At 42.1% G+C, this 26816-nt stretch overlaps 1 protein-coding gene across 2 annotated transcripts in view; it reads right to left on the bottom strand.

Annotated features, from left to right (window-relative positions):
- Positions 1–26816, bottom strand: part of Flt3 (fms related receptor tyrosine kinase 3) — a 93968-nt gene that overhangs the window by 46958 nt on the left and 20194 nt on the right. Inside the window, exons 2-4 of one of the 2 annotated variants that reach the window (XM_048341590.1) lie at positions 6631–6752; positions 3683–3885; positions 130–245 (exon numbers count right to left, since the gene is read on the bottom strand). In XM_048341590.1, coding sequence (XP_048197547.1) covers positions 130–245; positions 3683–3885; positions 6631–6752 — 441 coding nt within the window. Of the gene's footprint in view, positions 1–129; positions 246–3361; positions 3398–3682; positions 3886–6630; positions 6753–26816 lie in introns of those variants that run through there. The other variant, XM_048341591.1, reaches the window with a different exon arrangement.

The raw sequence follows: 26816 nt of genomic DNA, 5'->3' as shown, positions 1-26816 counted from the left end.
AATGAAGTCAATCCACTTTCATACTGAGAGAAGAGTGAACATTGTGGCTCAAGCTATGGTACAAAATCAAATGGGCTCTATGCTACTTTTTTTGAAGACTGGGAATACCTAGTAGCAAGCTGGACTTACTTCTTATACTCACGGTAAACAATATTGTATAATTAGCAGCTTCACTCTGGATAAAAAGTAGGTATTCCCCAGCTTGGGTCTCTGTCATTTTCAAAATGACCATGGACACAACTCCTCTGCAAAACAGGAAAGAGAACTGGTTACTTTGAAAATGTGAAACTAAGAATATAAAATTTCACACTGTGTTACAGCTTGTTGGTGGTTCCTGGCGACAATGGCACCAGAGTTACAGCTTCTGTCCTGTGCTAACACTCAATCTAAACAGTTAGTTTGAACTTGATGTATTTTTTTGTTTTGATTTTGGGTTTTGGGTTTTGTTTTGCCAGTCCTGGGGCTTGAACTCTGGGCCTAATAAGCACTGCCCCTGAGCTTCTTTGGTTAAAGCTACGACTCTACCACTTGAGCCACACCCCCACTTCTGGATTTTTGCTAATTGGAGCTAAGAGTAGCTCAGACATTTCTGCCCAGGTTGGCTCTGAATCACAATCCTCAGGTCTCAGCCTTCTCAGTAGCTAGGATTACAGGTGTGAGCCACAGGCACTCAGCTCCACTCACTTTCAAGAGTGGGAGTAATGGGGCATGGGTATGGCTCATGCCTGTAATCCTAGCTGCTCAGGAGGCTGAGATTTGAAGATCTCGTTCAAAGCCAAGTTGGGCAGAAAAATCAGTGAGACTCTTATTTCCAATTAACTAGCAAAAAGTCAGAAGTGGAGGTACAGCTGAGGTGGCAGAGCAGTAGACCTGAGCATAAAGCTTAGGGACAGTGACCAGACCCTGAGCTTAAGATGCAGTACCAACACATACATAAAAGAGAGAAGGAGGGAAAGAGGGAGAGGTAAGTGAAATGGGAGAGAGAGAGAGAGAGAGAGACAAGCAGAAGGAAAGGGAGAAAGAGAAGAAGAAGAAGGAAAGCAAGAAAGCATGGTCTGGGATTGTAGCTTAGTGGTAGAGTGCTTGTCTAGCATGCATGAAGCCCTGGTTCCATTCCTCAATACCACATAAACAGAAAAAGCCACAAGTAGCGCTGTGGCTCCAGTAGTAGAGAGCTAGCCTTGAGCAAAAGAAACTCAGGGACAGTGCCCAGGCCCTGAGTTCAAGCCCCAGGACTGGGAAAGAGAGAAAGAGAGAGAGAGAAAGAGAGAGAGAAAGAAAGAAAGAAAGAAAGAAAGAAAGAAAGAAAGAAAGAAAGAAAGAAAGAAAGAAAGAAAGAAAGAAAGAAAGAAAGAAAGAAAGAAAGAAAGAAAGAAGGAAAGGAAGGAAGGAAGGAAGGAAGGAAGGAAGGAAGGAAGGAAGGAAGGAAGGAAGGGAAGGAAAGAAGGAAGGGGAAGAGGAGGAGGAGGAGGAGGAGGAGGAGGAGGAGGAGGAGGAGGAGGAGGAGGAGGAGGAGGAGGAGGAGGAGGAGGAGAAAAAGACAAATGACTCCAAAAGCAATACTTACAAAACCATTTGGTGTAAACCAACTGAACAACTCATGGGGGAGGGGGGTGGAGATGGAAAGGGGGAGGGGGGAGGAAGGGATATGAGGGAGGAGACAACAAATTGTACAAGAAATGTACCTACTGCCTTATGTATGAAACTGTAACCTCTCTGTACATCACTTTGACAAGTAATTATTCAGAAATAAAAAACATTTTAAGCAGGGATTAGGGATTGATGATCAAAAGGAAACATCTTTGTACAATTACTTGATACTAATAAAAATACAAATGAGAAAGAAGAAGAAGAAGAGGAGGAGGAAGAGAAGGAGGAGGAGGAGGAGGAGGAGGAGGAGGAGGAGGAGGAGGAGGAAGAGGAAGAGGAGGGAGGAGGAGGAGAGATAAAAAGAAAGAGGTGAGCTCCATTCCAGCCCCATCAGCTGACACTGGCTGAGGGAAACCCCCATCTGGAAATGCACAACCTTGGTACAGGCACATTGGCAGTGACCTCAGGGACAAGGCCTTTCTTCTCAAATTTACTCAGTCTCCTGCCCTCCAGCTTCAGTTCCCCATTTGCAGACCAAGATAAAGAACGTTTTGGTGTTCCCACTCCCCTCTCTAAAGAACTCAAACAATTTACAGCCAAGTACTGGTGGTTCATGCCTGTAACTCTAAGGACTTGGGCCACTGAGATGAAGAAGATCAAAGTTCAAGGACAACCAGAGAAGAAAAGCTCATGCGATTCCACCATCCCCCTTTTTTAATGCCAAGATTGGAGCTTGAACTCAGAAACTTTGTGTAGTTCTAGGCTTTGTTGCTTAAGGCTAGTGCCCTACTAGTTGAGCCATAGCTACACTTCTGACTTTTGGTTGGTTACTTGGAGATAAGAATTCCATGGACTTTTCTACCTGGGCTGGCTTAGAAACAAAATTCTCACATCTCAAGCTTCTGAGCAACTAGGACTATAGGTGTGAGTCACCAGGGCCTGGCTATGAGGGTGTGCACCTGTCATTCCAGATAGGACTGGATGCCTAATGGCCTAATAGGCAAATAGCCCTCCCTCCTAAAGTGGCCAGGATATTTCTTTAAGCCAACCTTCTTATTTTCCTTTCTTACAGTGTTGGGATAGAATGAAGGGTCTTGTACATGCTAGGCAAGTGTTCTGCCACGGCCCCTAAACCAACACTCTTCATAGCAGTGTTTTGGTTTAATCCCAAGATAAAAGGAACCATAAAGCTGGGTGCCAGTGCCTCATTCCTGTAATTCTATCTACTTAGGAGGCTGAGATTGGAGGATCACAGTTTGAAGCCAGCCTGGGCAGGAAAGTTCCAGAGACTCTGATCTCCAATGAACCAACTGTGGCCCAAGTGGTACAGTGTCCGCCTTGTCAGCTCAGGGACAGTACTCAATCCCTGAGTTCAAGCCCCAGGGCAACACACACACACACACACACACACACACACACACACACACACACACAGAGTAACCATTAAAAAAGCAGAGTAATGCAGCCTCAAAAGAGGAAAGGAAAACGAATGTGCCTCAAGATTTAGAATAAACCTCAGAATTAAATCCTCCATCTTGCAAATTACTCAAAAGTGTCTTTGCCTTCAAAAGAACACACAGATTCATGGTGGCCAAGTCAGTACAGAGAGGTTTTCTAGGGCCTCGACTGGAGCGTGTTACCACTCTAGGAAGTTTGGGTGACATTTGCCTCATCAGTCCTGGAAAGGCTGTGCTTTTTCTGCAGCTATGGAGCACTAGAACAATCTGTAAGAAATCAAAAGCAAGGCAGCCAGGTGCTGGGTGGCTCATACCTGAAACCCTAGTTATTCTGGAAGCTGAGGTCTGAGAACCGCGGTTCCATGCCAGCCTAGACAGAAAAGATTCTGATCTCCATGAACCAGCAAAAAGCTGGAAGTGGAGATGTGGCTCATGTGGTAGAGTTGCTAATGTTGTACAGAAAAAGCTCAAAGGCAGTGCCCAAGTCCTGACTTCAAGCCCCAGGACCAGCACCAAAAAATAAATTAAAAAAAAAAAAAGAGTTCTAACAGACATGGACAGAAACATGAAGAATTCTAGATTCACTACATGATACACAGAGAAAGCCCTGCTCCGATAACCCCCATCCCTCTTACCTGTTTTGTACATCAAAGTGTGGTTGGCAGCCCAGGGAGCTGTGTTTAAAGAGCCAGAGACAAGAAATGTTCCCTGGGGTGGTGAGCCGCACTTGCAGAGTGATGGAGGCGGACGCATCCACCTCCACTGTGGCGGCTTCGTACACTGTCCCTGTGCGCTCAGGCCTCAATGTACACCCTAGATCTTCTGGGGATCCTGGCACCTGTGTTGTAGATAGAAGAATGTGAATTCACAACAATGCAGTCTCTTCTTAGCATGGAGCTTGTGTCAAATACACGTGTGGAGACATCACACAGTCCAACATGCTGTGACCCACTGAGAGCAGACTCAAAGTCATATTGCTTACAGTTCTCTGAAGGAAAGAAAAGCAATTTACCTTTCAAAGTAGTTGGTATCATTTTTTTTTATTGGTCATGGGGCTTGAACTCTGGATCTGGGCACTGCCCCTGAGCTCTTCAGCTCAAGGCTAGCACTCTACCACTTTCAGCCACAGCGACACTTCTGGTTTTCTGGTGGTTAATTGGAGATAAGAGTCTCATGGACTTTCTTGCCTGGGTCATGATCCTCAGATCTCAGCCTCCTGAGCAGCTAGGATTACAGACATAAGCCACCAGCACCCAACTAGTTGGTATCTTTTTAAGGAGCACATAATATTTCAACTGGAATTTACTTAGCACTTCCCATTAAACTCGCATTCTTTAAGGATAATATCAATAATCTTTTGAGGGCCCTTTCTAGTCCCAAAGGACCCAGCAAATGGTCTTGCCCTTCTCCGATACTAAGAGAAGTTATCAGGTAGAAAATAAGTGAATGAGAAAACTAGAAGTACAGCTTACAACTAGAGTCAGCTCTAGCCTGCTCTTCTGAGGATATATGTATGCAGGTATATACTATATCACACATGTGAGGGAGGTAGGAGGTAGGTCTTGCAAGAGTAGAAGCTGCTACCTCACATTCTCTCTAAAAAAATCTCAATTATTATTTAAAGCAGGCAAGCAGGGTGGTAGTGGCAATGAACCTATGAGGAAATCTGCCTAGAATTTTTTTTTGTAAATTTCTCCTAATGAAGGTGCTGATTTACCATTGCTATGAGTTTATTTTTATATTAGTTTAATTAGTGTGTACTTATTTCCTGGGACTGATATAGCTAATACTTTAAACAATAAAAATTTATTGTTTGTTTTTGTTTTTTTGCCAGTCCTGGGGCTTGAACTCAGGACCTGAGCATTGTCCCTGGCTGCTTTTTGCTCAAGGCTAGCACTCTGCCACTTGAGCCACAGCACCACTTCCTGCTTAAAAATTTATTGTTTTGCATCCAGTGATCTACAGTCCATAATTTATGTGCATGTATGCATGCATGTGCACATGTGTGTGCGTGTGTGTGTGTGTATGTGTGTGTGTATACAGGTCCTGGGGCTTGAACACAGGACTTGGGTGCTGTTCCTGAATTTTTGTGCTCAAGGCTAGCATTCTACCACTTGAGACTTAATTAGAGATAAGAGTCTCAAAGAGTTTCCTGCTGGCTTTGAATTTTTACCTCAAATCTTAGCCTCCTGAGTAGCCTTTGGTGTGCCAGTGGCTCACGCCTGTAATCCTAGCTACTTAGGAGGCTGAGATCTGAGTAAGGCTCAAAGTCAGCCTGGATAGAAAAGTCCCTGAGACTCTCAATTAGCTGACAAAATTCTAGACTGGATGCATGGCTCAAGTGGTAGAAACAAGCAGTGAGAGAAAATAAAGAAAAAGCGAGAGCACAAAACCATAAGTTCAAGCCCAAGCACCAACCACTTGCCCCCACAATAAAAAGGTAAAATGAATTAAATAGACAATTTACATACAAACAAAAAATTGTATGGAGGTGTTCCTGTTTCATGCTGTTGTAGAGTGAACTCATTTGTCTCTGAAACCAAAATATTGATAGTTATTTAAGCCCTAGGAGCTGCTCCTGGCATCTCTGCAGCTGTCACATTGACACAAAATGACCGAATTAAGTTGGAATATAAATGTCTGGGTTATCATGAGAAAAAGAGGAAGAAGGAAAAGTGAGGGCCTGAAGAACACTTGAGGAAAGCAAGAACATTACTGGCTGGGCACAGGTGGTTCGCGTATGTAATCACAGCTACTCAAAAAACCACTATCTGAGGATCAAAGTTTGAAGCCAGCCCCCAGACAAGAAAGTCTATGAGATTCTTAACCACCAGTTAACCAGCAAAAAGCTGAAAGGAGAGGTATAGATCAAATGGTAGAGTGCCATCCTTGAGCAAAAAAAAAAAGCTAAGGGACAGTGCTGAAGCCCTGAGTTCAAGCCCCAATACTGACACAAATGAAAAGCTTTCGTGGCCACGGATATAGCTCAGTGATAGAATGTGATAGAACGGTAACCTTAGCACACGTATATGTGTGTGCGCACATGTACACACACATCGGATCTTCACCCAAAGCAAGACAAGAGCACACACACACAGATACATACACACACACTGGTCTTGGATGCTAGCTATCCAAACCAGTCTGTCTACAGACAGACACACACACTAGCCCTAGGTGTGGTGTTCTTTGTGCCTGCAAGCATCTACTCTGTCACTCGGTCTCCAAACACACTTAGTTCTTGGAGAAGTTCAGGGGGAAGCGGGTGGGGACACAAATGCTGACACACCAGATATGAGTGCACAACACACCTAAATACCTAAAGAGAAAAGCCCACTTAGCCCTGGCAGGCTTCAACAGGCTTACAAAGTATGGTGCCTAAAGGAAATGAAAGAAAGAAAGAAAGAAAGAAAGAAAGAAAGAAAGAAAGAAAGAAAGAAAGAAAGAAAGAAAGAAAGAAGAGAGAGAGAGAGAGAGAGGAAGGAAGGAAGGAAGGAAGGAAGGAAGGAAGGAAGGAAGGAAGGAAGAAAGAAAAAGAAAAAGAAAGAAAGAAAGATAGATAGATTTAATTTAATTGCTTTACCTTGGGATTTGATGATGGCTTCCCCACAGATGAATCATTGCTTTTATGACTGATTAAAACACACTTGATCACAGGCAGATCTTGATGTGTAATAGACTCAAATATCATGACTGAGAAGACAACTGGAAAACAAAATAAAGACAATTATTATCTCCCACATTTGAATGAGATTCCAAGACCCTCAGTTAATAGGAGCTAGGAACTTTATTTGGCCAGTCCACCTCTCACTATCGAGATAGTGAATAACGGCCCCTTGCTTAGGGTGGGGTAGGTTTTCATGAGTGGGGAGTACATAGGCAGGCCACACAAGACTGATGTACCATACTTTCATTGGTGCTGACTCAGTGACCTTTGAATTCATTTGGTCTTTTACATAAACATCAGGTGTTGTGGCTCACAATAGGCTGCCCATAGTGGTACCACATCATGACTATTCCTTTTCAGTGGGCAGTGGCATCACTGGTATATGTTGTTGGGATAAGTAAGCAGATTTACAGAAGCAGAATTTAGCCTTGAGTTACGGACACAAAACATTGGCCAGGTCAGCATGACCATTACTTACTTTATAAAAACCAAAACATAGCCTAAAAGCAAAATATAGCTTTGATTAGGGGCAGTATTTTCTTAGAGATGACCCTCATTAGCTTTTTCTTTAAAACATAACAACTTTGTTAGGAGGGCTTTCTGGCTAATATAGCAACTCAGTACAGCTGGTGATAAACTTCAAGGCTGTTAGTGACCCTCTGTGAAGCTGTCAACTCGGTGAACTTGAGTGAGGGAGAGATGCAGCTTTGCTTCTACCAAGGATGAGAAATTTTGCCTTTAATATTCGGTCCTATTTCTGATTTTTCATTAGTCAATTTTATAATAAACTAAAGCAAGCAAGCTGGGTACAGAAGCTAAAATGGCAGTTAGCACTTCCTTTAGAATGGGATGTTCTACTTGTGACTGGGTTCCACATTTCCAACTCCTCTTCTCATACATTGGTCCAATCTTGGATCAGTATGGAAGTGGGAATCACGGTCAGTTTGGGTTAGTAGCTAAATACGACCTGGGTGTTTGTGAGTGCAATACTAACATCTTTACAACCTGAACTCTGTCTTTAGCATATTTGGTTCCTCTTTCTAACGTCACACATAGCCCACCTTGATTCATGAGGAGCACATCCAGCCCTCACCTATTCTGCAGGACCATCTTAGCAAGGGAATCAAGCAGTCACAGGCATTTACATAAAGAGATCTTTCCAGTTTATACTTGGATAACATCACACAAGTCCCTTAACCCACAAATACAGACAAACATAGAGAATAGTTACACATTAAGGCACCAATTTTGACCCTATTTATATTATAGTCAATTAGATTATATACCAACTTTACTCATAAACTCAATTTTTAAGACATATTTATACCATTTGCTACATACTCAAACTTTCTGGGGTTTGACTTCCTTCCTTTTAACACATCAAATCCTTTCTAATTTAAGGAAATCATTTGTTTCTTCAATTCTCTTTCTAAAATCTTTCCTTATACTGTTTTATAAGCTCTGTCTTATAAAACTTAACATATCCCCCCACATGCCATCTTCTGCGTACTCACGCCATCAGTGACTTACTTGAACATTCTGTGATAATTGAGGGTAATTCTTACTTTTCATTTCTTTCTCATCCATTTCTGTTTCCTCAATCCCTTTTCTAAGGCCTTTTTTTTAAAAAAAACAAAACAAAAAACTACCTTCCCTCTTCCTTTACATTTCCTTGAGCTTTTTCACGGCTTGAGATTAAAACTGTCTGCATTTTTTCTTTTTTTGTGTGGAACCACATTGTCTCAGAACTGCCTGAAGGCAATTTACTTTGACTCCACCCACAGGCTACCGGGGAGAGCAAAGATGAGACCGGGGACAGTCCTATGGCACTGCTGCTACTAAGCTCACACCCAGAAGGAAATGGTTTAATTTTTTTTTTTTTTGTACAGTCATGGGTCCAGTCAACTCAGAAGAAGAGAAATGTTACCATAGAAAGAATGTCCCCCCAAAAATCTTAGTTTCAGCAGATCCAAAGTAGTCTCCCACCAGGAATCAGCTGCATGTGATGGAGTCCCATCTGCTTTTACCACAGTCAGGGTGAAGATGTAGATTCCTCCAGATGACTGTCAGGCCGTCCTTGATCTTAGCCCAAATGGAATCTCCAGGTTGGAAGGGGTGGACAGGAGCAGCAGCAGCAGCAGCAGCATTCAGTGTCTCCCAACTGCTCCAATAGATTGCAACACTTCCTGCTGGGTTGCCTGCAAATTCCTACACAGACTGGTTAAACAATCTTAACCTAAGGCCTGACTTTAGTGGAATCTCCTAATATTTTCCTAGTTGCCTTTTAAGTACACTGTTGTTGTTTTTTTGTTTTTTTGTTTTTGTGTGTGTGTGTGTGTGTGTGTGTGTGTGTGTGTGTGTGTGTGTGTGTGTTTCAGGCTGGTACCCCACTGGTTTGCAAGACAGCTTTAGGCAGTAGCCCTCAAGTAATTTTACCAGGGCAACAACTTTTATTAATCAGATATTTTCAATAAGGCTAGGATTTTCTAGGCAGACATAGCTTGGCCTGTCTCTCACAAGTGCAGTTTCAACTCTTGTATACTTGTTACCACTGTTTCTCATGACTTTTTAATTTATCCTGCCTCATTTTCCAAAATTGTCTCTGGGTCCTTGATCTTAAAGGGAATTAGTGGGTAAAGATCATCCATCTTCTGTAACTTCTTCAGGCTGGCTCAGGGATGCTGACCCTACCTAGCCAGTAATCTATAACCTTAGCCTATTTTACCAAAGGGTTGCCAGGATCAGATGTCCATTAGGAGCTTTAGTACAAACTGGAAATTAGATACATATTTAATTTTTAACAACTGCATCTTTTCTTGGGCTACAGTAGTATAGTCCTTTTTAGCACTCTGGTTTGTAAAAGCATTTTCCTGACTGCCTGGGGAAAACAATCTCTTGTGACCCTAAGTTACCTGTGCAAGCCTTTAGACAAGTCTCAATAGGGACATGATCTCAGGTCTGCAAACTTCCTTTCCTGAACAGATGTGATAGCTCAAAATTTACTGCCAGTTAGGACTTTGAGCAGATGCAGGGCATTAGAATTTAAAAATATCCCCCCATTTGACAATCTTAGCTTTTGACTACCCACTATCACAGATGACTGGCAAGTTCCTGCCCAGTTACTTAGTAGACAGGCATGAGCATTAGAAAGGCATGCTTACAAACTATTCTCCTATGACCTGCTGCTCTGATTAACTTTTGAAGGGCCAAACACAAGTTACTGTAGGATCTGACACCATCTCTGCTATCCAAGCAGTGGCTTGATGCTTCTGGATGTTCTATCACTTGTCCCAGGAGTATCTTTCCCATGCTGGGATAAATCCGCCTTTGGCATTTCCCTTCGTCGATTGCTGGACTTGGATCCAGAGCCTGAGCACTGTCCCTCAACTCTCCAGCTTAAGGCTAGCATTCTGCCACTTTGAGCCTTAAAGCAACTCAGCTTCCCAGGACTCTGCTGGCCAATTAGAGATGACAGTCTCACAGAGACTTTCTGCCCAGGCTGACTTCAACCACAGGTTTCAGATGAATGACTCTTACAAAAGGCCACTTTACTCCAATTAAAAGCAACAAGGGGCTGGGGATATGGCCTAGTGGCAAGAGTGCCTGCCTCATATACATGAGGCCCTGGGTTCGATTCCCCAGCACCACATATACAGAAAATGGCCAGAAGCGGCGCTGTGGCTCAAGTGGCAGAGTGCTAGCCTTGAGCAAAAAGAAGCCAGGGACAGTGCTCAGGCCCTGAGTCCAAGCCCCAGGACTGGCCAAAAAAAAAAAAAAAAAAAAAAAAAAGCAACAAGGTAGGCTGGGAAGGTGGCTTAGTGGTAGAGTGTTTGTCTAGCATGCATAAAGCCCTGGGATCAAGTCCTCAGCACCACATGAACAGAAAAAGTCGAAGTGGCCCTATGGCTCAAGAGGTAGAGTGCTAGCCTTGAGCAGAAAGAAGCCAGGAGTAGTGCTCAGGCCCTGAGTCCCAAGCCCTAGAACTGGAAAAAAACAAAAAACAAAAAAAGCAATAACGTGGTCAACACAGAAGTAGTTTTTTTTGTTGTTGTTGTTGTTTTTTTGGCCAGTCCTGGGCCTTGGACTCAGGGTCTGAGCACTGTCCCTGGCTTCTTCCCGCTCAAGGCTAGCACTCTGCCACTTGAGCCACAGCGCTGCTTCTGGCCGTTTTCTGTATATGTGGTGCTGGGGAATCGAACCTAGGGCCTCGTGTATCCGAGGCAGGCACTCTTGCCACTAGGCTATATCCCCAGCCCCACAGAAGTAGTTTTTAAGCATAATCTTACCTGGAACTTATTAAAGGCCAAAGTTACATCTGATAAACTATAAGAATCATCTCTCCTTTTCTGTGGGCCTGCTGGAAACTATTTAAAAAACCTATAAGGGAAAACTGGAATAACAATTAAATAATCACTTCGGTAGTCCTAATTTTCCCCTTTTTCCAATTTAAAACAAGCGGGCTGGGAATATGGCCTAGTGGCAAGAGTGCTTGCCTCTTGACTACATGAAGCCCTGGGTTCGATTCCCCAGCACCACATATACAGAAAATGGCCAGAAGTCTTTTACTAACCTCTGCTTTAACACTTAACACTTTAGCTTTTATTTGCATTTGAAGTACTCTGAGACCTTGAGGCATTAGGCACAGCCCATTGCCTCTGGACTGCTTGTTTTCAAAGGGCCATTTTTTTTTTTGTGCAGTCTAAGTTAGTGCCTACAACACCTTTGAACTCAAATGACAGTTTTTCCTAAATGCAAAATTACAAACATTAGCACTGTGTCAAGAATCCAGAATTAGCATCTTTGCTTTAAAAAAAAAATACATCCAAATAGCAAAACAGTATAGAAATCAAACTACACCACACAGATAAACTTTTTAACCCTCTTTTGAAAACTTTTTCAATTTTTAATACATCCCAAGGGACAATTTTAGATAGCAATCGTATTATCACATCACCCAATTTGCCATCTGGTTTTTATTTTTATTTATTTATTTATTTTTGCCACTCCTGGGCCTTGGACTCAGGGCCTGAGCACTGTCCCTGGCTTTTTTGCTCAAGGCTAGCACTCTGCCACTTGAGCCACAGCACCACTACTGGCTGTTTTCTATATATGTGGTGCTAAGGAATCAAACTTCATGCATACAAGGCAAGCACTTTTGCCACTAGGCCATATTCCCAGCCCCCTACCATCTGGTTTTTAATGTCCACCTGCAAGGTAAAGATACAGGACAAAGAAAGGTTTCCATTGGCCTACCCTACAAAATGGAAATATACCCATCCTACTCCTTAGGGTTTGATGAATTGCCTTTGTGCCAGCTTACTCTTTTTCCACCATGCATGGACTCCCTCCTCGGGCCTGTTCCACCATGGGTGGACTAGCTAAGCTGCACCTTTGCCAGATCAACCCTCACTCCTGAGAATAGGCACACAGGCCCCTCCTAAGTTTTCCTGTCCTTTTCTCTTGATCTCTGACTGAAAAACCAAAGTACTTTCTTAACAGTGATAAATCTTTATATCCACATTCCTGACATTTAGTCCCAAATTTTAACAGTGGAGGGAAATAAATTTCAAGTCCCCAGTGTCTTTTTTTAAGCCAGATAACTTGATTACAGTGTAAACAGCATTAAGATACCAGCTTTTCTGATTTTTAAATTAAAGAATCCTTAGATACCTTTTAACTATAGTTTCTCTCTAAAACAATGTGGTAATCCTTTGACACTTTTGGGAATGTCCAAACCTTTTTGGCATTTAAACTCATCCATTTTTTTTTTTTTACATCATGCTGACAGTTTTTGAACATGTTCAAACACACATACACATGCACTAAAAACAAGAAACAGACAGACAAGTGGCTACACAAAACAACACAAATGAGGCCCAAATGGGTCTCCAATGGAGGAGAGAGGTGTTCCAATCTCCTCCAGGGCTGGGAGTTCTGTCGTGTCCGGCCTCCTGTCTGCCCCCTCCTCAACACCTGGCCAGGGTTTCCAACTTACCTCTGAAGGCTTTTGAGGCTATAGTTCCTGCTAGCATTGACTCAGGGAAGGGAACCAAGTGACAGCAACGGTGCTTGCCTGGGGTGGAGGAAAGTCTCTCCTTGGCCCTTCACTAGGGTGTGTGACGCTGGTCTCGGTTCCCTGAGCTCAAGGCCTAGGGTCCTGGATCTCGCTGGGGCCTCTAAATATTGTCTCCCACATTTAAATGAAATTCCAAGACCCTCAGTTAATAGGAGCTAGGAACTTTACTCAGCCAGTCCGCCTCTCACTATCGAGATAGTGAAAAACAGCCTCTTGCTTAGGGTGGGGTAGGTTTTCATGAGTGGGGAGTACATAGGCAGGCCACACAAGACTGATGTACCATACTTTCATTGGTGCTGACTCAGTGACCTTTGAATTCATTTGGTCTTTTACATAAACATCAGGTGTTGTGGCTCACAATAGGCTGCCCACAGTGGTACCATATCATGACTATTCCTTTTCAGTGGGCAATGGCATCACTGGTACATGTTGTTGGGGTAAGCAAGCAGATTTACAGAAGCAGAACTTAGCCTTGAGTAACGGACACAAAACATTGGCCAGGTCAGCATGACCATTACTTACTTTATAAAAACTAAAATATAGCCTAAAAGCAAAATACAGCTTTGATTAGGGGCAGTATTTTCTTAGAGATGACCCTCATTAGCTTTTTCTTTAAAACATAACAACTTTGTTAGGAGGGCTTTCTGGCTAATATGGCAACTCAGTTCAGCTGGTAATAAACTTCAAGGTTGTCAGTCACCCTCCGCTCAGTGAACATGAGTGAGGGAGAGATGCAGCTTTGCTTCTAACAAGGATGAGAAATTTTGCCTTTGGTCCTATTTCTGATGTCCTATATCTGATTTTTCATTAGTCAATTTTATAATAAACTAAAGCAAGTGAGCTGGGTACAGAAGCTAAAATGGCAGTTAGCACTTCCTTTAGAATAGGGTGTTCCACTGGTGACTGGGTTCCACAACAATCACATTAGCACATGCACACCTCATAAAATAAAATAGGTATTCTTCTATCTTACCACAAAACAAAATGTAATTAGGGAAAAATTGGCCTCTGGAAAAATGTGTAGGAAAGAAAACTGAATGAAAGCAAGTCTACTTTCAACCAGATGCAGAGGTACTTAGAGCAGGCATCCAAATAGAACCTGAAGCAACATGGCAATTCTCTACCAAGTTGTCTAATCTGGCAGTTAGTAGCATGTGGCCATTTAGTGTTTGAAATAAGGTTAGTGTGGTTAAGAAACTATTTGTATACAGGTATTTTCTTTTCTTCCTCTTTCCACTCCTCTTCCTATTCCTCCTCTTCTTTGTTTGCTTGGTTTTTGTGCCAGTATTGGGGCTTGAACTCAGGGCCTGACACTCTCTCTTAGCTCCTCTTCCTCCTCCTTCTTAGCTCCTCTTCCTCCTCCTTCTCCTCTTCTTCTCTTTCCTCTCTTCTTTTTTTATTTTTAAATTTTTTTTTTTTTTGGCCAGTCCTGGGCCTTGGACTCAGGGCCTGAGCACTGTCCCTGGCTTCTTCCCGCTCAAGGCTAGCACTCTGCCACTTGAGCCACAGCGCCGCTTCTGGCCGTTTTCTGTATATGTGGTGCTGGGGAATCGAACCTAGGGCCTCGTGTATCCGAGGCAGGCACTCTTGCCACTAGGCTATATCCCCAGCCCTCTTTCCTCTCTTCTTCCTCTTCCTCCTCTTCTTCCTCCTCCCCATCCTCCTCTTTATTGTGGTACCAGAGTTTGAACTCAGGACCTTGCACTCACTAGGTTTTCTTAGCTGGTGCTCTACCACTTGACTCATGCCTCCAGGTTATTTTGGAGATAGACTCTCCACAGACTTTTCCGCCTAGGCTGGTAGAAAATTGAAATACAATCCTCTGATCTCAGTCTCCTGAATAACTAAGATTACATGTGTAAGCCAAAGGAACCTGTTTGTTTTGTTCTTCTTTATAGATGGATACTAGTAGAATCTTTTCTTTATAATCAGTACACTAAAATTTTCAAAATTATGTCCCTTGAGAATCTATTTTCATTCACGATGCTGGGGACTCCGCAGGCCATTTCAATATGAGTTTCTAACATATCCCTCTGCTGAATTTATATAAATTAGTTCTTTGATTCCTTCCCTCACTGGCTGTTCTCAGATTGTCATATTTGGCTGTTTTCCCTAAACCAGTGAAGACTCTAAACAGGGTGTTCACACACAAGAAAAAAGCAAGCTCAGAGCTGGTGACTCATCCCTCTAACTCCAACTTCTCAGGAGGCTTAGATCTGAAAAGTTTGGTTCAAAACCAGCTTGGGCAGAAAAGTCCATGAGATTCTTATCTCCAATTAATGGGCGAAGAGCTGGAAGTGGAGCTGTGGTTCAAATGGTAAAGAGCCAATCTTGAGCCAAAAAGCTGAGCAAGAGCTGGAGGCCCTCAGTTCAAGCCCCAAGGCAGCATAGAGGGTTGGCATGGGAAAGGAGGTAGGGAGAGATATAATCAGAGAGAGACAGACAGAGACACAGAGAGAGAGAGACATCAGCACCCATGGTAAGCTCTCTCTATGCACATGGTATGGCCTGCCACCACATTTTCTCAAAGAAGCTGATCATTAGGCTTTTTTTCCACTGGATGGTCAGATGTCCCAAAAAAGACATCTCCCTCTCCTGCCTACTGCCAGTGTTTTATGGGTTGGTGCTGTCAACTTATACTCTTTTGGGTCCTACAGTGGAGATCTCTGTCTCTCTGCCTGTTTCTCTCTCTCTCTCGCTCTCGCTCTCGCTCTCTTGCTCTCTCTCTGTCTCGGTGCTAGAGACCAAACCCCAGACCTCATTCTACCACTGAGCTACATTCCAAAATTTATCAATTTTGTTATTTTCTTCTCTGCTCTCTTCATCTTTATATGTTTATATATGTTCTTGTTTGTTCATTTGGGTTTTTTTCCAAGCTTTATTGAGGTAGATTTGACTAATGGCAAATATTCCAGTGTGTATTTTGATATTTGGATATTCACATACATTGTGAAATGAAAACCACAACTAAGCTAAATAACCTATCCATCAGTTTCTATACTTCTCATATTTTTGTAATGAGAAAAATTAGAAAATATGTCTCTATCACTTTTTGTGCTGGTACTAGGGCTTGAACTCAGGGCCTAGGCACTGTCCCTTAGCTTTCTTACCCAAAGGTTGGCACTGTACCACTTGAGCCACAGCTCCATTACCAGCTTTTTTTTTTGCCAGTCCTTGGGCTTGAACTCAGGGCCTGAGCACTGTCCCTGCCTTCCTTTTTGCTCAAGGCTAGCACTCTACCACTTGAGCCACAGTGTCACTTCTGGCTTTTTCTATTTTTGTGGTGCTGAGGAATTGAACCCAGGTCTTCATGCAGGCAAGGCGAGTACTCTACCTCTAGGCCATATTCCCAGACCCCAGTTCCAACTTTGTTGATGGTCAGTTGGAACTTAAGAGTATTATAGACTTCCCTGTCTGCCACTTAGGGCTTTTTTGTGTGTGGTTATTTGGAGATAAGAGTTTCATGGACTTTCCAGTTGGGGCTGTCTTCAAAACATGATCCTGTCCTAGGATATCAGCATGAGCCACAGGGTATCTGGCATCTGGATTTGATTCCCCCCTCCTGGATTTGATTTCCCCAACTGTCATGGGGCTTGAACTCAGGGTACTCTCCCCGAGTTCTTTTGCTTAAGGCTAGTGCTCTACCGCTTTGAGCCACAGCCACTTCCAGTTTTCTAGTGGTTGATTGGGGATAAGAGTCTCGGGGCCTTTCCTGTCCAGCTGGCTTTGAATTGTGATCCTCAGATCTCAGCCTCCTGAGTAGGTAGGATTTCAGGTGAGCCACCAGCACCTGGTTTTGATTTTTTTTTAACTGTTACTGATTGGCTTACTCCGTAAAATCCAGAAGGAAGTGTTTGTCCTCAACCATCTTTATTCCTCATAATCAGAGAGGGTCTCTAAGTTTAAGAGCTTTCCGTTTCCAACTCCTAATGTTTTTCTCCCTTTGCTCTTTATAAAAAACATAATTTTATTAGCATAGTTAAAAAAATAAGCTACACAATTAAAGCATACAATCTGATAAGTGTGTATATTTACACCTATACCTAGAAAACCACCTCCACATGGATGATAGTAAGCCTTTCACTCCCAAGGTTGCCACAGGGCCCTTTTCAAAGAGGAATCATCATTTTAAGTTCCCAAGAGAATTGTGGATAACTGATGCTATTCTTGCCCAAATCTGATAGGGTGAGGCTTTAATTTCAGTCTTTCTCAATCTGTATTTTTGTTTGATCTTCAGTTTTGTTTTTCTGTGTGTGTGTGTGTGTGTGTGTGTGTGTGTGTGATTGTTTGTTGAGGTAAGGTTCCCATGAGTAGCTCAGACTGGCCTTGAACTCACAATGCTCTTACCTCAGCCTCAGTACTTATAAGGCAGAAAGACCTCACATCAAATCCGGCCTTGGCTACAGGGCAAGACACTACCTCAAAATAGAACAAAACAAAAGTTTCATATATGAATATATCTATAAACAAGTATCTAATGAATAATTATGATTATGATTTCTACACAGAATTATCTTTGTATATTATCGATTAAAAAAAAAACAACCCTGACCACACATATTTCTGGAATCACTACACTGTTCCAATAAACTACCTGGAGCCTCTGGAGCTGGGGGCCAGTGGCTCACACCTATAATCCTATCTACTCAAGAGGCTGAGATCTGAGAATCACAGTTCAAAGCCAGTCTGGACAGGAACATCGATGAGACTCTTATCTCCAATTAATCACAGAAAAGCCAGAAGTGGCACTGCAGCTTAGGTGGTAGAGTACTAGCCTTGAGCAAAAAGGAGCTCAGGAACAGTGCCCAGGCCTAAGGTTCAAGCCCCACGACTGGCAAAAGAAAAAGAAAATAAAAAGCTAGAAGTGGAGCTTTTGCTCAAGTACATTGCTAGCTTTGAGCAAAAAAGCTTGAGGACAGCTCCTAGGCTCTGAGTTCAAGCCTCAGGACCAGCACAAATGCAATAAACAAAAAAATCAACAACTGGGGCTGGGGATATGGCCTAGTGGCAAGAGTGCTTGCCTTGTATACATGAAGCCCTAGGTTCAATTCCTCAACACCACATATATAGAAAACGACCAGAAGAAGTGGCACTGTGGCTCAAGTGGCAGAGTGCTAGTCTTGAGCAAAAGGAAGCCAGGGACAGTGCTCAGGCCCTGAGTTCAAGCCCCACGACTGGCCAAAAAAAAAAAAAATCAACAACAACAAATCCCCTATAATCAACCTGTTTATCTACAGGTCAATTCCACATTGTCTTTGTCACCACTGCAGTAAAGTCCTCCAACTTTGTTCTTATTTTCAAAGGCACTTTAAATCTTAGGGAATCTCTTGCATTTCCATATAGCTTTTTTTTTTGGGGGGGTGGTCTTTTTTTGTTTTGTTTTTGCCAGTCGTGGAGCTTGAACTTGGGGCCTGAGCACTGTCCCTGGCTTCTTTTTGCTCAAGGCTAGCACTTGAGCCACAGTGCCACTTCTGATTTTTTCCATATATGTGGTGCTGAGGAATTGAACCCAGGGCTTCATGTATACGAGGCAAGCACTCTACCACTAGGCCATATTCCCAGCCCGCTTTTTTTTTTTGCCAGTCCTGGGGTTTGCACTCAGAGCCTGGGCACTGCCCCTGAGCTTCTCTTGTTCAAGGCTAGTGCTCTACCATTTGAGCCACAGCACCACTTCCGGCTTTTTCTCTGTATGTGGTACTGAGGAATTGAACCCAGACCTTCACGCATCTTAGGCAAGCACTCTACCATTAAGCCACATTCCCAGCCTCCATATGAATTTTAAGATCAGCCTTTCCATCTCTGTAAAAAGAAGAGAAGAGAATTTCAAAGAGATTTTACTGACTCACTAGATCACTTTGGGCCAAACTGACTGACATTTTCACATTGTTGAGTCTTCCCATCCATAAGTATGGCAGAGTGTGTCTCCTAATGCTCAGGTTTTTTTCCAGTGTTTTTAGTAGTGATTAATATTTTCTAGCCCATCTCTTTATCTCTGTTCTATACTTCTGGATGCTAACTTGGCGTTTTTTACTTTAAATTTTCCTTGCTAGGATAGAGCCATTTTTTTTCTCTACGCTGATGTTACATATTGCAATTTTATAAACTTTCTCTTGTTGTGCCAAGTTGCAAGACCACCACCAAAAAGACCACCGAGACTCAGACATTTCCGAAATGCAAAAGCAAGGCAAGGCTTTATTTAACGAGCTGCCAACTCGGGCCTCGTCCTACCCACCGACACAGGGGAGGTTAAGAGGAAGCCCCGAGCTGTGATTACACAGGGCTTATAAAGGCAAAGAACAAGGTTACAACAATCAGCTGTGCAAGCAAGATTAGAACACAGGTACAAATCTGATTGGCTCAGTGTCGATTCTAAAATGGGGTTCACGTGGTGGGGCCTGACTTCAAAGTCTGGCACCTCAGCATCTCACTCTTTCTCATATGTCTACGTACACACACATACACACATATTTATTTATATTGATGATGGTGCTAGTGGCTCACATCTGTAATCGTAGCTACTCAAGAGGCTAAAATCTGAGGATCACAATTCACCCAGCCACAACAGTAAAATCCATGAGACTCTTATTTCCAATTAACCACCAATGAAGCCTGAAGTGGTGTTGTAGCTCCAGCGGTAGAACACTAGCCTTGAGCACAAAAGTTCAGAAACAAGTCCCAAGCCCTGAGTTCAAACCCAAGGTCTGGTACAAAAAAAAAATCCAAGGATACTGATTTTAAGTCAGGAGCTGATGGTTCATGCCTATAATCTTAGCTGCTCAAGAGGTTGAGATCTGAGAATCACAGTTTGAAGCCAGCCTGTGCAGGAAAGTCCATGAGACTCTCACCTCCAATAAACTACTCAGAAAAGGCCAGAAGTGGCACTGTGGCTCAAGAGGTAGAGAGCTAGCTTTGAGCCAAAGAAGCTCAGAGATAGCATACAAACCCTGAGTTCAAGCTCCAGGGCTAGCTCACACACAGAAAAATACTGATTTTATTTTGTTTTATATTTTATTTTATTTGAATGAGGGCCTAAACTCAGGGCTGCGGCTTTTATTGTTTTTTGTTTTTTTGGCCAGTCCTGGGGCTTGGACTCAGTGCCTGAGCACTGTCCATGGCTTCTTTTTGCTCAAGGCTAGCACTCTGCCACTTGAGCCACAGCGCCACTTCTGGCCATTTTCTGTATATGTGGTGCTGGGGAATTGAACCCAGGGCCTCATGTATAAGAGGCAAGCACTCTTGACACTAGGCCCCAGCCCAGGACTGCTGCTTTGTAGGCAGGTACTCTACCACTGAATCACACCTCCAGTCCAGAATATATATATAGACATATATATATATATATGAACAAAACTCACATAGATAGATAGATAGATAGATAGATAGATAGATAGATAGATAGATAGACAGATAGATAGATAGTTTGTTGAAATGTGTGTGGGTTGGGTTTTGGGTTTTGGTTTGTTTTTTTGCCAGTCCTGGGGCTTGAACTCAGGACCTTGGCACTGTTTCTGAGCTTCTTTTGCTCAAGGCTAGCACTCTACCACTTGAGCCACAGAACCACTTCTGAATTTTTCTGTTTATGTGGTACTGAGGAATTGAACCCAGGGCTTCATGCATGCTAGGCAAGCACTCTAACACTAAGCCACATTCCCAGCCATGAAATGTGTTTTATACTTTAGAATATGTTCTAACTTGGGAAGCATATGATTTGTACTTGAAAGGCATTCAACTGTTTTTGAGTGGAATGTTCTATAAATGTGATTATATCATGTTGGTTGATGTTGTCACTCAAGTCTTCTGTATCTTCTTTCCTTCCTCTACTAAACTCCTTGAATATAATTGTGAATTTGTCCATTTCTTCCTGAGTTGAGACTTTTCTCCATGCATTTCCTTCCTTTTTTCCTTCCTTCCCTTCCTCACTCTATCCTTCCTTCCCTCCCTCCTTTCTTCCTTCCTTCCTTCCTTCCTTCCTTCCTTCCTTCCTTCCTTCCTTCCTTCCTTCCTGTCTTTCTCTGTCTCTTTCCTTAGTTTTACTTACTTATTTATTTTTGGTACTAGTACTGAGACTTGAACTTAGGATCAGTTATTCTGATTATTTTTTGAACTTAGCTTATTTAGATATCATTTAAATGATACACAAATATTCCCTCATCCATGGTTTTTGTTATTGTTGTTGTTACTCAGACACATGGAAGTAGTTTTAATAAAATGTATTGATATTTAAATAGTTATTTTAAAAATTAAAATCTTAGTTTTTGTCCAAGCATAGTAGTGCATGTCTGTAGTTTCACCTGTTCAGAAAGTTGAGGCAGAAAAATCACAAGTTTGGGGGTGGAAATATGGCTTAGTAGTAGAGTGCTTGCCTACCATGCATAAAGCCCTGAGTTCGATTCCTCAGTACCACATAAACAGAAAAGGCTAGAAGTGGTGCTGTGGCTCAAGTGGTAGAGTGCTAGCCTTGAGCAAAAGAAGCTCGGTGACAGTGCGTAGGCCATGAGTTCAAGCCCTAGGACTGGCAAAAAAAAAAAAAAAATCACAAGTTTGAAGCTGCCTTGGCTATTCAGTGAGCCTTACTTAAAAATGGTATTTTCCTTAAAATAATATAGGCTATATATGACAGACGAACATCCAACATCATACGGACTGGAGAAAAACTAAAACCATTTCCCCTAAAATCAGAAGTAAGGTAAAAATGTCCACTCTCTCCACTCTTCTTCAATATAATTCTGGAATTTCTAGCCAGACCAATAAAGCAAGAAAGGGACATAAAAGGGATTCACATAGCCAGGTGCTAGTCATGTCTGTAATCCTAGCTACTCAGGAAGCTGAGATCTGAGGATTTTGGTTCAAAGCCAGCTGGGGCAGGAAAGTCCGTGAGACTCTTATCTCCATTTAACCACCAGAAAACCAGAAGTGGCACTGTGGCTCAAATGGTAGAGCCCTAGCCTTGAGCTGAAGAGCTCAGAGACAGCACCCAGGCCCAGAGTTCAAGCCCCATGACCTACAAAAAGGAAGGGGGGGGGGGATTCACATAGGGAAAGAAGAAATCAAACTATCCCTGTATGTAAATGACATGATCTCATACCTAAAAGACCCAAAAAACTTCATCCCCAAACTCCTGGAGCTGATCAACCACTTTGGCAAAGTAGCAGGATACAAAGTTAATCCACAAAAATCAGTAGTCTTAAGGGAAAGAAAAACAGGGTGTAAGATATCACAAGAAATGTACACACTGCCCTACTATGTAACTGTACCCTTTTTGCACAACACCTTGTCAAAAAATTTTTGTTTAATTAATAAATAAATTACAAAAAAAATCAGTAGCCTTTCTAAATGTCAACAATGTCTAAGCAGAAGAGGAAATTGTGAAAACAACTTCATTTGCAAGAGCCTCAAAGAAAAAGAAAACTAGAGGGGCTGGGGATATGGCCTAGTGGCAAGAGTGCCTGCCTCATATACATGAGGCCCTGGGTTCGATTCCCCAGCACCACATATACAGAAAATGGGCAGAAGTGGTGCTGTGGCTCAAGTGGCAGAGTGCTAGCCTTGAGCGGGAAGAAGCCAGGGACAGTGCTCAGGCCCTGAGTCCAAGCCCCAGGACTGGCCAAAAAAAAAAAAAAAAGAAAAAGAAAACTAGGAATTAACCTAACCAAAGGCATAAACAATCTTTATAGTGAAAACTATTAAAATCTGAAGAAAGAAATCAAAAACAATACCAGGAAACACAAAGACTGGGAAGACTTTCCATGTTCATGGATAGTAGTTCCACCTGCTCAGAAAGGATAGGTAGAGGGCTGGGAATGTGGCTTAGCTATAAACCAAACCTGAGAAGCTATCCACAGATCTCCAGATGCGCAAATCACAAAGAAACATAACACAGTTCATCAAAGGGCAAGCCAACTCGCCAGCTCCAAAAAGCAGCACGACTTAAGAGGAGATGGAGACTAAAAAAGCAAATGGGGCCATGTTAACAGGAATGATGGAAAGCATCAGAAATGAAATCAGAAAACAATTCCAGAAGTTTAGAGCGGAAATCTTGAAGGACACCCAGGAAGCCAAGAAAGAAATGGAAGCAAAAATGGATACAATGCAAGCCTACTTTAAAGAAATGGAAGCAAAAATGGATACAATGCAAGCCTCCTTTAAAGAAAATCTCCACATCCTGAGAATTGAAATGCATGAAAAAATAGATTTAAAATACAACTCCTTAAAGGAAGAAATTTCCACGATCAGAGCTGATATGACAATCATAAATAGCTCTCTGACATCCATAAACTCCGCAGTTGAAACCATAACACAAAGAGTGGACCATATGGAATCCAGAATCTCTCGCCTGGACGATGAAGCAGCCGACAACAACCAGAAAATGACCACACACCAAGAAAAGGTGAAGCTTCAGGGAAGACTAATCCAGGAACTAATGGACAAAGACAAGAGATATAATCTGCGCATAACTGGAATAGAAGAAGGAGCCGAATACCAGAGCAGAGGGCTTAAACATGTTCTCAATAAAGTTATTGCAGAAAACTTCCCCAATCTCACAGGGGACCCCATCCAGGTAACCGAAGAATATAGGACACCTCGCAGGCCAGACCCCATGAAAGCCACCCCAAGGCACATAATATTCAAGACTACAGACCTCAAGATTAAAGAGCAAATTCTGAATTCAGCCAAAGCGAAGAAGGAAACTTTCTACAATGGGAAGAGGATTCGAATAACATCTGACTTATCCACACAAACTTACCAAGCTCGAAGTGAGTGGAAGAACACCATCCAAGTACTTCAGGCTAACAATTTGCAACCTCGGATCAAATGTCCAGCGAAATTGGAGTTCACATTCGAAGGGAAAACCAGATCTTTCCACACCAAAGAAGAGCTAAAGGAGTATGTGAATAAAAAACCAGCCCTACAGCGAATTCTAAGAGGGGAGCCCCACCCAACAGAGATCGTAAAAGACACACAGACAGAATCAGAAAGAAACTTCAATAGCCAAAGTCCAACAGAAAGAACAGCTCACTAAAGACAAGAAAAAAAGAAAAGAGGAAAAAACAGCCCAACAAGAAAATGGAAGGAGAAAAAACACCCTTATCCTTGATCTCTTTAAATGTAAATGGTTTAAACTCCCCGATAAAGAGGAGCAGACTGGCAGAATGGATTCGCAAACAAAAAGTTGACAACTGCTGTCTACAAGAGACTCATCTTACAGCAAGGGACAAAAACAGGCTTCGAATGAAAGGATGGAGCAAGATCTACCAAGCAAATGCACCCACCAAAATGGCAGGTGTAGCCATCCTGATCTCAGACAAGCTGGACTTCTCATTAAAATCAACTCAAAAAGACAAAGAAGGACACTACATATTAATACAAGGAAAATTCCAGAATCAAGACATCACGGTGATAAATGTATACTCACCGAACAAAAGAGGACCTACATATGTCAAGCAGATTCTCACAGAATTACAGAACAAGATAGACACAAACACAATCATAGTGGGTGACTTTAATACCCCTCTCTCTCCAAGAGACAGATCCAACACCCAGACGATTAGTAAGGGAGCTGAGGACCTAAATAACACCATTTCCCAAATGGATCTAACAGACCTATATAGAACCTTCCACCCTACAGAGACCCAATACACCTTCTTTTCAGCAGCCCATGGATCATATTCCAAAATAGACCACGTCATAGCCCACACAAAGAACCTCAGCAAATACAAAAGTATTGACGTCATCCCATGTATCATATCTGATCACAGTGGATTAAAGGTAACCCTCAACAACAAAGGATACCACAGAGGCTATACACACTCTTGGAGGCTAAACCCCACATGCTATCCAACACTTGGGCCACAAACCAAATTAAAGATGAAATCAACGAATTCATAAGCCACAATGACAATGAAAACACATCACAAAGAAACCTATGGGACACAGCTAAGGCAGTACTGAAGGGCAAGATCATTGCCCTCAGCACTCACATTAAAAGAATGGAAGCAGAGCAGGTGAATAACCTCACGATGAAACTAAAACAACTGGAGAAACAAGAAATGACAGAATCTAAAACGACTAGGAGGGGAGAGATCACAAAGATTAAAGAAGAGATAAATCTGATTGAAAATAGAAAGACCATTCAATAAATAAATAAGACTAAAAGCTGGTTCTTTGAGAAAATAAACAAAATTGACAGACCCCTTGCAAGACTTACAAAAAAAAGAAGAGAAGAGACTCATATATGTAAAATCAAGGACTACACCGGAAAAATTACAACAAGTACACAAGATATTCAAATAATCATAAGGAGCTATTTCCAAAACCTCTACTCAGCAAAAAACAATAATTTTACAGAAATGGATCAATTCTTAGAAAAGTACAAACTGCCCAAACTGAACCAAGAAGAAATAAATCAACTAAATAAACCAATAACTTACAGGAGGTAATCAAGAACCTCCCAACAAAGAAAAGCCCAGGCCCAGATGGATTCACCAACGAATTCTACAAAATGTTTAGTGAGGAGCTAATACCAATACTCCTCAAACTCTTCCGTGAAATAGAAACAGAGGGAGAAATCCCAAACTCATTCTACGAAGCTAATATCATACTCATTCCCAAACCAGGCAAAGACCCAACAAAAAAAGAGAACTACAGACCAATATCACTAATGAACACAGACGCAAAGCTCCTCAATAAAATATTAGCTAACAGGATCCAGAAACTGATCAAGAAAATTATACATCATGACCAAGTAGGCTTCATCCCACAGTCACAAGGATGGTTCAACATCCGTAAATCAATCAACGTAATTCACCACATAAACAGATCTAAAATTAAGAATTACATTGTTATCTCAGTCGATGCCCAAAAAGCCTTTGACAAAATACAACATCCATACCTATTAAAAGCTTTGGAGAGAATAGGAATAGATGGAACATTCCTCAAAACAATAAAAGCCATATACAACAGACCAACTGCTAATATCATATTAAATGGAGAGAAACTTAAATCATTCCCCCTAAACTCAGGAACAAGACAAGGATGCCCACTCTCCCCACTTCTTTTCAACATAGTGCTGGAATCCCTAGCCATAGCAATAAGGCAAGAGGAGGACATCAAAGGGATCCACATCAGCAAGGAAGAAGTCAAGTTATCCCTATTCGCAGACGACATGATCTTATATCTGAAGGACCCAAAAAACTCAGTCCCCAAACTCCTACACCTAATAAACCAATTTGGCAAAGTAGCAGGATACAAAATCAATCCACAAAAGTCAGCAGCTTTTCTGTACACCAGCAATATACAAACAGAAAAGAAAATTATGGAAACAATTCCATTTACAGTAGCCAAAAAAAGAATAAAGTACCTAGGGATCAACTTAACCAAGGACGTGATGGGCCTATTTAATGAAAACTACAAAAATCTAATAAGGGAAATCAAAGAAGACACAAGGAGATGGAAAGACCTCCCATGCTCATGGGTAAGCAGAATCAATATAGTGAAAATGGCCATATTGCCCAAATTGTTATACAAATTCAATGCAATACCTATCAAAATCCCAGCCACATTCTTCGCTGAAATAGAGAAAACAATCCATAAATTCATATAGAACAGCAAAAAACCTAGAATAGCCAAAGCAATTCTAGGCAAAAAAAGCAGTGCAGGAGGTATCACAATACCAGACTTCAAGCTCTACTACAAGGCCATCATAACAAAAACAGCACGGTATTGGTATAAAAACAGATCGGAAGAACAATGGATTAGAATTGAAGACCCAGAAATAAAACCGCACTCTTACAGCCAACTGATATTCGACAAAGGAGCTAAAGACATACAATGGAATAAACATAGCCTCTTCAACTACTGGTGCTGGGAGAACTGGGCAGCCATATGCAGAAAACTCAAAGTAGACCCAAGCCTATCACCATGCACCAAGATCAACTCAAAATGGATCAAGGACCTCAATATCAGACCTGAAACCTTGAAACTACTGAAGGACAGAGTAGGAAAGACTCTAGAACTTATAGGCACAGGA

The sequence above is a fragment of the Perognathus longimembris genome, chromosome 3 (assembly GCF_023159225.1).
Source record: "Perognathus longimembris pacificus isolate PPM17 chromosome 3, ASM2315922v1, whole genome shotgun sequence".
Classification (NCBI taxonomy): Eukaryota; Metazoa; Chordata; class Mammalia; order Rodentia; family Heteromyidae; genus Perognathus; species Perognathus longimembris.
Note: the sequence above shows the minus strand (reverse complement) of the source record. Positions and strands in the feature narration are given on the sequence as shown.